Source organism: Scyliorhinus torazame, chromosome 18, assembly GCF_047496885.1.
Source record: "Scyliorhinus torazame isolate Kashiwa2021f chromosome 18, sScyTor2.1, whole genome shotgun sequence".
NCBI classification, from domain to species: domain Eukaryota; kingdom Metazoa; phylum Chordata; class Chondrichthyes; order Carcharhiniformes; family Scyliorhinidae; genus Scyliorhinus; species Scyliorhinus torazame.
Genome location: NC_092724.1, coordinates 27,838,032 through 27,850,887, shown reverse-complemented (window position 1 = coordinate 27,850,887; position 12,856 = coordinate 27,838,032). Strand labels below are relative to the sequence as shown.

At 41.2% G+C, this 12,856-nt stretch overlaps 1 protein-coding gene across 3 annotated transcripts in view; it reads right to left on the bottom strand.

Annotated features, from left to right (window-relative positions):
• Positions 1-6,504: 6,504 nt before the first annotated feature.
• The window catches only part of rexo1 (REX1, RNA exonuclease 1 homolog), a 129,544-nt gene continuing 123,192 nt past the window's right edge, over positions 6,505-12,856 (bottom strand). For all 3 annotated transcript variants that reach the window (XM_072482442.1, XM_072482445.1, XM_072482444.1), the window contains 2 exons: positions 12,163-12,283; positions 6,505-10,364 (listed from right to left, as the gene is read on the bottom strand). In XM_072482442.1, coding sequence (XP_072338543.1) covers positions 10,276-10,364; positions 12,163-12,283 — 210 coding nt within the window. In that variant the 3' untranslated portion in view covers positions 6,505-10,275. The remainder of the gene's footprint in view (positions 10,365-12,162; positions 12,284-12,856) is intronic.

Sequence of the window (12,856 nt, the reverse complement as noted above, 5' to 3'; positions counted from 1 at the left end):
CTACTTGTGACAATAAGCGATTTTCATTTCATTCATTCATATCAAAGTAGTAACTTTCAGAACAAAAGACAAGATGGCTTGGTGTGAGAAGGCTGTTTTGAATTGAGGCAATATATGTATGGAATATCCTAAAAACAAATAGAATTGGGGGGGGGGGGGGGGGTGGGAGTAGATTTTGACCTATCTCCTCCATCTTAATTTGCGAACTTTGAGTCCGGAGAGCTGCAACATGCCCAATTGGAAGAGGAGATGCTGCTCCTCCAGCTTGCTCTGGGCTTCACTGTTAAGGACGAACATGTGGGCATGAGAACAAGGTGTTGAGTTAAAATGACACACAACAGGAATGTTGGGGTCATGCTTGCAGACTAAGCGAAGGGGTTCCGCAAAGCGTTCGTCTCCCCTGGCTGTTTGGCAACTTGAAGAGGAAGGCCAATCAACCAATCAAGTTTTTCAAGGTTCGCTGGAGACTGGTGTGTCCCACTTTTCTAAGTTCCTTCCTGTCCATTAAGTCACGCGTGTTATACAGGACCAAGTAAATTATCTTAAATAATAAATTACAAGAGATGACTTATTGCATACATGACAAAGAATTATTGCATGTTCTTGGTACACTGCAAACTACTTGTGCAGACCTGCATTTAAAGTACATTCTAATATAGTTCCATATAGGCTCACAAAATGTCAAAACTGCAAATCTAGTGCAATGGAACATTGCCTTGTGAGAATAAACATGGGCTGACAACATCATCGTGATGTCCAAAATGGGAAAGTAGTGTCATAATGCACCAATTTCAAAAGGAGGCCAGGGCAACATTGTTATTGTTTTGATTTAGCGACTGTCATTTACATTCGGTCACAGTTCATGAGCTGTTTAAATATACAAAGAAAGGTACGATTCCTGTGCTAAGCTTAGTTTGATGCACGGTTGTTAGTTTTCTTCAGTTATGGAATGAAAGATTCCAGAATCAACAAAATTTAATTTACGCATTCAACAAGAAAGCTCATTGGCCAGTAGCTCTATTTCAACCTCAAACACTGGGTTAGGAGCTGGGCACGCCATTGCTTTTTATATTCAGTTGCCATCAACAACCTATGTAGTTTTCCATTACCCAAACTCCTCACTGAAGCTTCGGTAATTTTGACACTGTATAAATGCCCAAATTGAATGCAGTATGAATAACACATTGAATTCCTTTCAAAGAAAATATCAAAAAAAGAGCTTATGGCTTTCAAAACCTCAATCTCAGAAAGGGATTCAGAGCAATGAAGTACTTTTGAAATGAGGTCACTTGTATGAACAGCCAATTTGAGCACAGGGCTGGCAAAACAGTATTGAAATAATAACCAACCTGTGCCATTGATGTTGGCTGAGGGATACATGTTGGCCAAGAGAGTGGACGACTCCCTCACTCTTAGCATGGTATACAGCCACCATAAAGGCTAGATGGGGGCTCTATTTAACATCTAATCTGAAATGGAGCACCTCTGACTTTGCAACACTCTGAAATGCCAGCCCAGATTAAGTGCTCAAGTATCTGGAATGATAATATTGAACTGTTTCAAACCCCAAGAACAAAATTTGATATCCACTCTTTTGCGTGTAGCAAAATAACTTCACAAATTGCAAATGCACATTTGAGAGCCCAAAACAAACATTTTGTTCTCAAAACACTTGCCTGAAAAAAGGCAAGATGATAAATATTTTGAGAGAAAGCAAGTTTACCATTTTAACTGAGAGATTAACAAATACATCTTGAAGATGCACAAGCATTCATATACTGTAGCGCTTAATATAGCAAATGGCACAAAATCAAGACATTATAGACTGCCACATTTTGATGACTGCAAAACTCAGGTATTATAATGAAAAGCGTTTTAAGTACAATACAGTTGTTACATCCTAGTTTATCCAACAAAAACTTATATTCATTTTGCATCTTTAATAAAACAAATATCAGAAGGAACTTTAGTGGAGCATTATAAAGCAATATTTGATACCAGTCACATAAGGAGTTCAAGGCAGATGACTAAATGTTTGGTCAGAGGTAGGTCCTCAGGAATATTTTAAAAGGAGGAAAGGTAAAGAAGCAGAGCGATTTACAGTTGGGAATTCTAGAGCTTAGGTTTTAAAAAATATATATTTTTATTCAATTTTAGCAAATTTTCAATAAACCCTTCCCCCTTACAGAAAAAAAAGCATAAAACACACAGATCAACATTGTACACTTATATCGCGAATTCCCCCAATGTACAACCGCCCCCCCCATGAAACAATAATAAACACATACACGAACCCCGCCCCCCCACCCCCTGGGTTGCTGCTGCTGACCACCTCCTAACGTTCCGCTAGAAAGTCTAGGAACGGTTGCCACCGCCTGAAGAACCCTTGCACAGACCCTCGCAAGGCAAATTTACCCTCTCCAATTTAATGAACCCTGCCATTTCGGAGCGTATACATTCACCAGTACCACGCGCACCCCCTGCAGCTTACCACTCACCATCACGTACCGACCTCCATTATCTGCCACGATGTTCAGCGCCTCAAACGACACCTGCTTCCCCACCAAGATCGCCATCCCTCGATTCTTCGCGTCCAACCCAGAGTGGAAAACCTGCCCCACCCACCCCTTCCTCGGCCTATCCTGATCTGCCACCTTCAAATGCGTCTCCTGGAGCATAACCACATCAGCCTTCAGGTGCGCGAACACACGGGCCCTCTTGACCGGCCCGTTCAGGCCTCTCACATTCCAAATTATCAGCCGGATCAGGGGGCTTCCCCCCTCCCCCCCCCCTGCCGACTAGCCATCTCCCTTTCTAGGCCAACCACATGCCCGCGCCTCCCGCACCCTCCATTTCCCCCAGACAGCGGACCCCCGCCCTGACTCTTTCTCCGAACTCCAGCTCCCCTTTGGCTAATGCAGCAGCAATCCAGTTCCCCCCCCCCCTCCCCCAGCTGTATTGCTCCCCCCATGGCACTCCCCTAAGTCAGCTGACTCCTGCTGACCCCGGCCTCTCCCGCCACTCCGTCGACCCCCCAGTGAGAGTCTCTCTCCTCCCCTCCTGGCAGTCAGCATGCGCTCCTCTCCAACACTGCCCTCCCCCCGGCCCCACCCCCTTCCTTCCCTAGCGCGGGAAAAAGCCCACGCTTTCCACCAAGCCGGCCCCGCCCTCTCTGCCGCAGCTCCCTTTTGTGGCCTTATTTCAGCTCCCCCACCTCGGCCCCCCCCCCCCCCCCCACCCCCCGGGCGGGGACCAGTCCTTCCTACCACCGAAGACCACACTCTCACACAACCCCCACTTCAAACCATTTACCCAACCCACCCAGCACCAAAGAAAACAGAACAAAACATCCCCCAAAACACAATAACCCCCTCTCCCAACAAACCCTCAGTCCGTGTCCAACTTTTCGGCCTGGATAAAGGTCCACGCCTCCTCCGACGTCTCAAAGTAATGGTGTTGGTCTTCAAACGTGACCCACAATCGCGCCGGCTGCAGCATCCCGAATTTCACCTCCTTCCGATACAGAACCGCCTTAGCCCGGTTGTACCCGGCCCTCTTCTTGGCCACCTTCGCGCTCCAGTCCTGATATATATATACGGATCTCTGCGTTCTCCCATCTGCTGCTCCACTCCTTTTTAGCCCATCTCAGGACACATTCCCTGTCCACAAAGCGGTGGAACCACACCATTACCGCCCGCAGCAGCTCGTTGGCCGTGGGCCTCCTCGCCAGGACTCGGTGAGCCCCATCCAGTGCCAGGGGCCTCGGGAAAGCTCCCGCACCCATCAGCGTGTTCAGCATAGTGACCACGTATGCTCCAGCATCCGACCCCTCCACTCCCTCCGGGAGACCCAGAATCCGAAGGTTCTTCCTCCTCGACCGATTCTCCATGTCTTCAAACTTTTCTTGCCATTTCTTGTGCAGCGCCTCGTGCACCTCCACCTTCACCACCAGGCCCAAGATCTCGTCCTCGTTCTCCGAGGCCTTTTACCGCACCTCCCGGATCGTTGCCCCTTGGGCCTTCTGGGTCTCGACCAGCTTATCGAACGACGCCTGAATCGGCTCCAGCAGCTCTGCCTTCAGGTCCGCAAAACAGCGCTTGAGGATCTCCTGCTGCTCTTGCGACCATTGCGCCCACGCTGCCTGGTCTCCACCCGCCGCCATCTTGGTTCTCCTCCCCTCGCACTTTTCGCTGCACCAAAATCACTTTTTTCACCGCTCCGCTCCTGGTCCAATCCATACAGTACTGGGGGAATCGTACTGTCGCCTTCCCACACTGGGAACCGTCGAACAAATGCCGCTGGGGCCCCTAGAAAGAGCCCAAAATTCCGTTTCTGACGGGAGCTGCCGAACGTGCGACTTAGCTCAGCATAGCCGCAACCGGAAGTCAATTCTCGAGCTTAGTTAGGGTCTTAGCAGCTGAAGACATTGCCACCAATGGTAGAGCAATTAAAACCAGAAATGCTAAAGTGGTTAGAATTAGAGGAGCACAGATATCTCGCAGGGATGTGGGCTGGAGGAGATTCGAGATAGAAAGGGACAAGTTCAACAAGGAATTTGGAAACAAGGGTGAGATTTAAAAAAGAATCAAATCCCCTCTAGCAAGCAATTTTTCTACTCTTTAATTAATTAAAAATCCATGTTCAAGATTTACACTGAACTCACAACTTTGAGTTTAACCAATGGCCTTTCATTTGGAACTTTTGTCAAATACTTTCTGCAATGTGTTTGGAGGTCCAGCTGAATGTCACATTCTCAGAAGTCAAGATTCATCAAGCAGGAGCTTCTTCTAAATCAATGTTGACATCAATGTGCTACTTTATTATTGCACTAATAATCTGAGTTTATCCCTGATAATAAATTCCATGATTTTACTTAAAAATGAATAATGTCGCCACGTCTTGGCTCTTACCTTTTTCTGTTGCGCATAGGTTGATGGCAGAGAAAAGTAACCCATAATTAATTGTACCTCCCATCAGGTTGACAGAAGTGGAACACTGAAGTCCACAAAAATGCACGTGTTCTAACCTGTCCCAACTATGAGTTAATCGATTTAAAGGAAACTTAACTGGTTCACATAAAAATGGGTATTATTTGTTTAATGATTCTTAGCCAATAGACGGAGTCATTAAAGAACTGAAACATGAAAATGTGCATGTTGTTTAGTTTCAAAATTACAATATGGTGCAAATCTTCAATTCAGATTAGGAGTTTAGTCATACTGAATCCTCAACTGCATTTTCAGAAATTAAATATATTGGCAAATTTAGATAGTGCTTTGCAGTAAACTTACATTCCAAAATTGTTTAGATCGGTTTATAAAATCCAACATTGAAATTGAGGTGGGCAATTTTTTTTTTTTTTTTTTTTTTAAATATGTGGGGCAGGTGAAAACTTGGGGTTTCTAAAATTTGCATCAGCTTTATTTTCCTACAACAGATGCTCAGCCAATCTGTCCAAGGTTAATTTGATAATCACCAATCAATATAGAAATTAACATTGGTATTCACTGGTCAGTTAAGCACTTAAAAGCTCTTTACTGCTTTGCAAAACACAATTGGTGATCAATACCACCACAATGTAGCCTTTCAACTTTAAGAAACAGATGACAACATACCACGTGGTTCCAAAAACACAATAAAGAAAAAGTTAAAAGACTTCCTGATTACCAAAATTGATCTCCCTGGTCACCTATAACCCTAAAGGTCATGGGCATTGTATAGAGGTCAACAGATGAGGCTATCCTTTGGAAAAAAAACATGGGGCAGACTTTCACCCAAAACCTTTTCTATCCAGCGGGATTTAAGTAATAACAGTTTTAAGATAAAATGTCAGTAACTGTTTAAAAGGAAGGACTGCAATGTATTGAAATTCTTCAATTAAACAAACTGCTGCACTGGTGAGTGACTTGTATAAGTTTAAAAAATATTATCAATTTAAAAAAAAGTTAAGACATTATTCTCCTTTAAATTTGTTTAGAAGCAGACTTTAAGTTCCTGAATACCTTGCATTCATCCACAGTTCTGCAAGCAAGGGAATGCAAATCAATGACAAACACCAAGTGATGCATTCAGCATTAGCTATAATGGTTAACACCCACTACGTTATACCAAATATTTTATTCCCCCCACCACCCCCCGGTTTATCACCAATAGAGGCTGCTTTGCTGCCATTTAACCGGCTTCAATTTGAACTATGCATTTCTTCAATAGCTTTTTTTGTTTGGGCGGGTAGGGGAAGAGTGGGCACAAAAGTGTGGGATTGAACTTATTCTATCCTAGCACCTCACCCGCTCCAATAAAATGAAATGGAATGGTTGATCACAGTATTCCATGCAGCTAATTCTGGAGAAAAGCAATGTGACACAAACCATCTCCTCAAAACTACTCAGTTGGAAGCAGGAATAGTTCAGCCAGCAGGCTCACTGTAGCAATTTTCATTCTCACTGCAACGAGATGCACCTTAAAGAGCCATTTTAACACAAAAATGTGAAGCAAACGCACAAGAAGCCATAAGTATTTATTTAAAAAAAAAGTTTATTGCAAAACAAGGAATGTAAATTACTACAGAATATATATATATATATATATATGTATGTATATATATATATATATAAAATCACAGTTCCACCTCTTCGTAATGTTTAGTAGACACTACAGAAGTTTAGTTTTCTATCCGACGTGGTTTAAAATTCAGTACTGTATTTAAATTTTTCAATTAATCTTTCCAGATCATTAGCAGATATTTTCTGCTCACAGACTGGTCAGAAAGGCCGACAAATAGAACATATTTCGAATACTATAAATCTTTACATAACTCACTGCATTTTCATGCTTACTGTACATCAGGGGATTCAGAGCATAACTTCTCTCTCACCGGATTATTTTCATAGAATCTTAGTACTTTACATCCTAAATTAAACATGTAAAAAATAATCGCAAACTTTAAACACCTAATACGTTAAACTGATTAAGGGATGCTGTGTTTTAGTACCATTTTGAGGGGTCTTTAAACAAAAAAGGTGATGATGTTTCCAAATATTTTGTCCAGGTCTTGTAGATTTCATGTGAAACGTCTACTGTTGTTCTGATCATAAAATGAAACGGTCTTGATAAATAATTTTTCTCCAAACTTGCAAACTTCACTACCAATTATAACACTTTACAAATGTGGGGTATTTTCTTCCCAACAAAATAAATTTCAATTTAGTCACTTTCAGCCCACTCTCTTCCATTACTTTAAACTAACATGATAGGCTTGTCTAGTCTGAAAGTTTTCCCCTCACACTAATAGCTGTTCAGTGGCAAAGCAAGCAGTGCTACTCTACAAGTTGTCCTGTTCAGTCATCATGGAGTAGCCTATTTAATTGGTAGTCGAGACACTGGTTTTCTGAAACAGAATGTATGCCTTTGGAAGCAGAAAATAAAACTCAGGCCACCTGAATAGAGGCCTATCCATCTAAAGAAAGAACTATCACAATGTATTAAATCCCCGGATAATGTGGGTAAAGACTGCCCAGTTACTGCAAACACAGGGCAGACAATGCCTTCATTTTTAAGATTTCGACTCACCTTCACCTTTTCTGAAACAAGTCAAAAAAGAGAAAGCCTAAGACAGTGAATGTTTCTTTAGCTGCAGCTCTAAACAATAATGAAACATTTGTGCATTTAACAAAACATTTGAACAACATGAATAGCAACACGGATTTCCCATTTGCTCCTTTCTCAATTCCTGTTGGGGTCAATTCCTTATGTGTCAAGCAGCACTCCAGTCAGTACCTCATTCAAGTGGCGACAGTAAGTGTTAGGAGGCTATTGTCATTTGCCAGCCCTTCACAGTTAAGTCAGATTCTGTCCTCACTAGATACCTACGATCATGCCCTTTCGAGCAATCGTGACTGGACAACAATAAAGCACAAGATCCCTAGGTGATTGTGCTCTTGGGTTAAAGAAAAGATCAAAGGCAAATTGTGGTGGCCCAACTTCTGCTCTAACCGGGTTCAGCTAACGCTCTTCAAATCAGGACTGGATTCTTGGACCTGTTTTTGGTATGGCTTTGGACCGTACTGCATGATGCATTTGTTGACTTGTAGTCATTAAGAAAGCTCGCTAAGAATAATTTTGAAGAAATAAAATACTAACTTTTCCTCACCAAAAATATTCAGTGCAGATATTTGTCTTTACTTACTATTCAGTTGTAAAAATAAACACGTGATAGCACCACCTTCCCCTCCCCAACCCCCTCTCCCAACAGGAGAGTATTAATTGATGCAAGATATGTTTCGATGCAAACTGACAGGCCCCAGTAGCCCACCCTGGCCTTCAGTCACCCTTGCACGGTCAGTGGCTAATAATTAGATTTGGAGCTCTGGCTAATCTTCCCTCCCTTAGCCCAACAGGTTAGATGTAGTACCCTTATTGTCACCCATTGAAGTTAACCAATGCAGCATAGGGGCTAAAACTGAATCTTTCCAGCACGCATGGTTCTTTTCCACACTGAGCTTTCAGGGAACCTGCAGTAGTTTTCTTAAACCAACAAAGTTTATTTATTTTACACTGTTGCAGAATTTCCTCCTGCAGCAGTAGCCCTTTGCCACATGTTGCAACGTACCCAAACTAACTCTGTCACACTACCTTGTCAAGTTTAGAGAGAAAACTATTGCTTCAAACAATAGTTCATTGCAGACTCCAGTGTGCCAAGCCACCTTAAGTAGAATATTAACAACCATTTTAGGAATATGTAAAGCAGTTACAAGGTGCAACAAAGAGTCCCAGTGATATTCACAAACTGGTGCAGTTTAGGAAACTTTAGAATACCTATGATCTCTCTAGTGTTTCACCCTTGAAAAGACACACACGTGTATTTACATATGTATATATAAACTTTAAAAAGATAATATTTCTGCTATTTACTGGATAAACAATAAAATCAACTGCAACTCTCAGGCCATGATTATTCTGCAGGTCAAATATCATAATGTACAACTAAAGCCCTATCTGAATTCTTGCTGGAGCAAGTGTTTAGTGCTATCATAGAAGCTTTTGAAGCAAGTTCAATTCACCTAATATTTGGCTTGTAAAGCAGTATTTCCCATTCGTTAAAGACATATTGCCATTGAATTTTAAGCTAATAAAAACAGCCAAACATTTATCATAAAAATACCTATATTCGATTTAACAATTCAATCAAATTTTCTTTCTAAAATGCATTGAGATTTTAGACTTGTGCACAAAAGATGGTGTTGGGGAAGTGTCCTTGCTGTGTATGTTGCCACTAAACAATGTGGCACATTTTAATGATATATTCACTAAAGGTAGTCCCCAATAATTTATCTAATTTCAGATGTAATAATTGGCATGAAGGTACAGTAACAAAAAAGAAATCACATGGGCAATAATGCGCGTAGGATCAATCTCGGAACAAAGCCACAATAAATCTGTCAGTGTAGAATTAGGCAGTAACATATGATCAGACAATACGATAGATATGAAATTGGGAGCCAACATGTCTTCATTCATCTACAATTGCCTCATTGCGGACCAGCATGGCCAATTAAAAAGCATAACAGAGGTAATGTGAGGCTTGATGAAAACAAGAGACAAAGAAAAAGTCAGCCAGTCTGTCCTAAGTTCTGGAATGGGACAAAAAAAAAGGAGTGAGGAAGTAATATCCAAGCAAAACTCAAAAGGTCTGCTGTATTCTATGTATAACGTAACTGTAGACACAAAAGATATACCAAATCAGTCTTACAAAAACACTTCTGGAAAAGTTATTTAGCAGGCTTTACATATAAAAGAATCAGATTTTTAATCCTTTCAGCATTGAAAATCACATAACTCAACATTGAAGAAACAAAACAGAAAAGTTAAGAAAAAGCATACTCTATCTCTGGGTCGATAGTCAAAATGTTTTTCTTAAATCGGATTTTTAAAAAATCCCGGGCTTTGTGTTACTGAGTTGTACTTACCCATACATACTAGTTGCTTAGCAGCAACAATTACTGCATTTCTTGGAATGCCACTTTAAAGAAATGTCAAAATGCTACTAAGTCTAACATTTACAATGGGTGTGGAGTAATTTTTGTGAAAAGATCTTTACATATATAAAAACAAATAAATACTGTAAACAAAAAAGGCAGTTTTGGATCATCTTAACAGCCTAAACCTTGCCTTTTGTTCTGCAAAACAATTACAAATCGCAACATCTGTATCACATATCCTTTATGACTTTTGTTGGCAATGTCAGTCCTTGCACATGTGAAAAAGCAACAAGAGATGTCATCTTCTCAGTTTTGCATCTTCTTTTAATCGCCACATCATTAACTCCATGCAGGCACAAGCATCTTCGCTGGAATCATGTCCTTCAACTAGTAACAAAAGTGAGAGAATTATCAAGGAGATTACATATTTAATAATAATATTTATTGTCACAAGTAGGCTTACATTAACACTGCAATGAAGTTACTGTGGAAAATCCCCATGTCGCCATACTCCGGCGCCTGTTCGGGTAAACTGAGGGAGAATTCCATGTCCAATTCACCCAACAAGCACGTTTTTCGGAACTTGTGGGAGGAAACCGGGATGCCCAGAAGAAACCCACGCAGACACGGGGAGAACGTGCAGACTCCGCACAGACAATGACCCAAACCAGGAATTGAATCAGGTCCCTGGTGCTGTGAAGCAACAGTGCTAACCACTGTGCTACTGTGCCACCAGAATTTTCAAAGCACACAATGACAGAATGTGCCGTGTTTAATAGGTTTTCTTATCACATTACTTCTCATGGTGATACTTTATGACTAGTTGGAGAACTAGTTGCAGTAATATTGGATTCTTATATAAAAGTAAATGTTAATTTGTTACATTGTCTACAATCACCAGATTTGATCTCAATTGTACACTGGGAGGGGGGGGGGGGAAACAAACATCGTTAATAGAGATGGTCATATGCTGAAAGCTGGAAAATTGGTCAGGGCATAGGGCAGCGTAATATGGTGGGTCTTAGCACTCCAGGAAGAAATTTTAATCCAAGACCAGCAGCTGGGATGCAAGTCATCTCTCTTTGATGGCTTTGAAGGGTTACCAAGGCAACTGAATATTGCTGTCCTAAATCAGTTCCAAGACCACATGATTCCACAGCAAATACATACTGTCTTTAAAATAACAAAGAGCAGAAAATTAAGAAGTCAAGCTGGTGCTCTAAATGGAATTTGTGCTTGAGACAGTGGTAGTGTAGTATGCAGCGCTGCCCTTCCGGTGTGTCGGTATTCATTTTGTTTTATCCTCTTTGAAAATATATCATGAATTTCCGTAATAACACACTAACCAAGAAATAATAAGCAATTGAGAAAGAATGGGCTCTCCTTTAATGGAACAAAACCATCCACTAGGCAATTGTGGCTCAAGGTCATTTCTTGGCTTATTCATGGCACTGATATTCAATAGTTATGGATCCAAGAAGATACATTGCATAATATAGAGAATGTTCAACAATAAAAAAAAAATGTTTTAAATAACAAAAACTGTTACACAGACAAACTTTAATGAAATTTGAGCTATAATTTCAGAACAAGTCTCGTTCTGGTAGGAAAGTGACAGCCATAGCATTCTATTTAATTTCTTAAACAGATGGGGGGGGGGGGAATTTTCCACGCACCTCCCCGCCCCCCCCATTGTGTTCCTCGGCCTGCCGTTGGGCGGATCTTCTGGTCCCGCCGCTGTTGATGGGATTTCCCATTGAATCCACCTCCCTCCCCGGCGGTCGGGAAACCCGCGGTGGGGGTTCGCCGTTGGCGGGAGAAAGATCCTGCTGGCGAGAACGGCTGGAAAATCCCCTCCCAATGTGTTCATTCAAAGCCAATACAACAATGGTTAATTGGATTCCTCCATTGCTTTTACAAGCTGAAAAACTACGTGCGTTTCCAGTACAACTGTACAGGTTTCAGATCTTCAGAGAAAAAAGAAATTTGGCATCTATACTTAATCTGGAAGAGTTAATCAGACATTTATGGTAATCTCAGGCAATAGACGATGAACAATTCCAAAGCCTAAATTATAAGTGTAAAATTATTTACACATGATTGGACCTTGGAAATCCCAGTCCCAATTGCTTTAATTCGTAGATAATCAAAGATACAGTGACTCTTCTTACTAACTACCACATACCATTATCCTGGATGATGCGTTTGAGGTAGTCTGCCATCAAGTTTCTCAGTGCTCTTTTATATGGCAATCCCAGTCGATGTGGAAACACAATTGCTGTGTCAATCACTGTGCTATGCATAAGCTGGAAGAGAAGAAACACAGTTATACTGTCTATCCTGTCACTTCCACTTATTTCCACCATAGTTAATGGGAATCAATTTCCTCCCATGTTTATTTTAAACTTTTCAGCAAATTGTACTTAAATCTATAACTTTTCAACAAATTACACTTAAATGTATAAACATCAACAACTTATATTTATAAAGCATTGTTAACATAATAAAATGCCTCAAGGTGTTTCACAGGATCTTTATCAAACAGAACTTGACACCAAATTACAACATGTAGCTAAATATTTAGTCAAAATCATTGGCTTTAAGGGGCATCTTAAAAAACAGAGGAGAGGAAGAAGCTTGGAGGTTTAAGGAGTGAATCCCAAAGCTTCAGTTCATGCAGCTGAAGGCCGCAACTGTGAATAATGCAGTGAGTAAAACCGAGGACATGCAAAAGGTAAGGATAGGAGAGGAGCAGAAATCTAGGATGATTCAATTAAATTATAGAGATATCGGAGAGATCAGATTAAGGATGATAATTTTACAGCTGTTGTATTTCCAGACAGAGAGACAATGCAAGTTGGCAAGCACAAAAGTGGTGG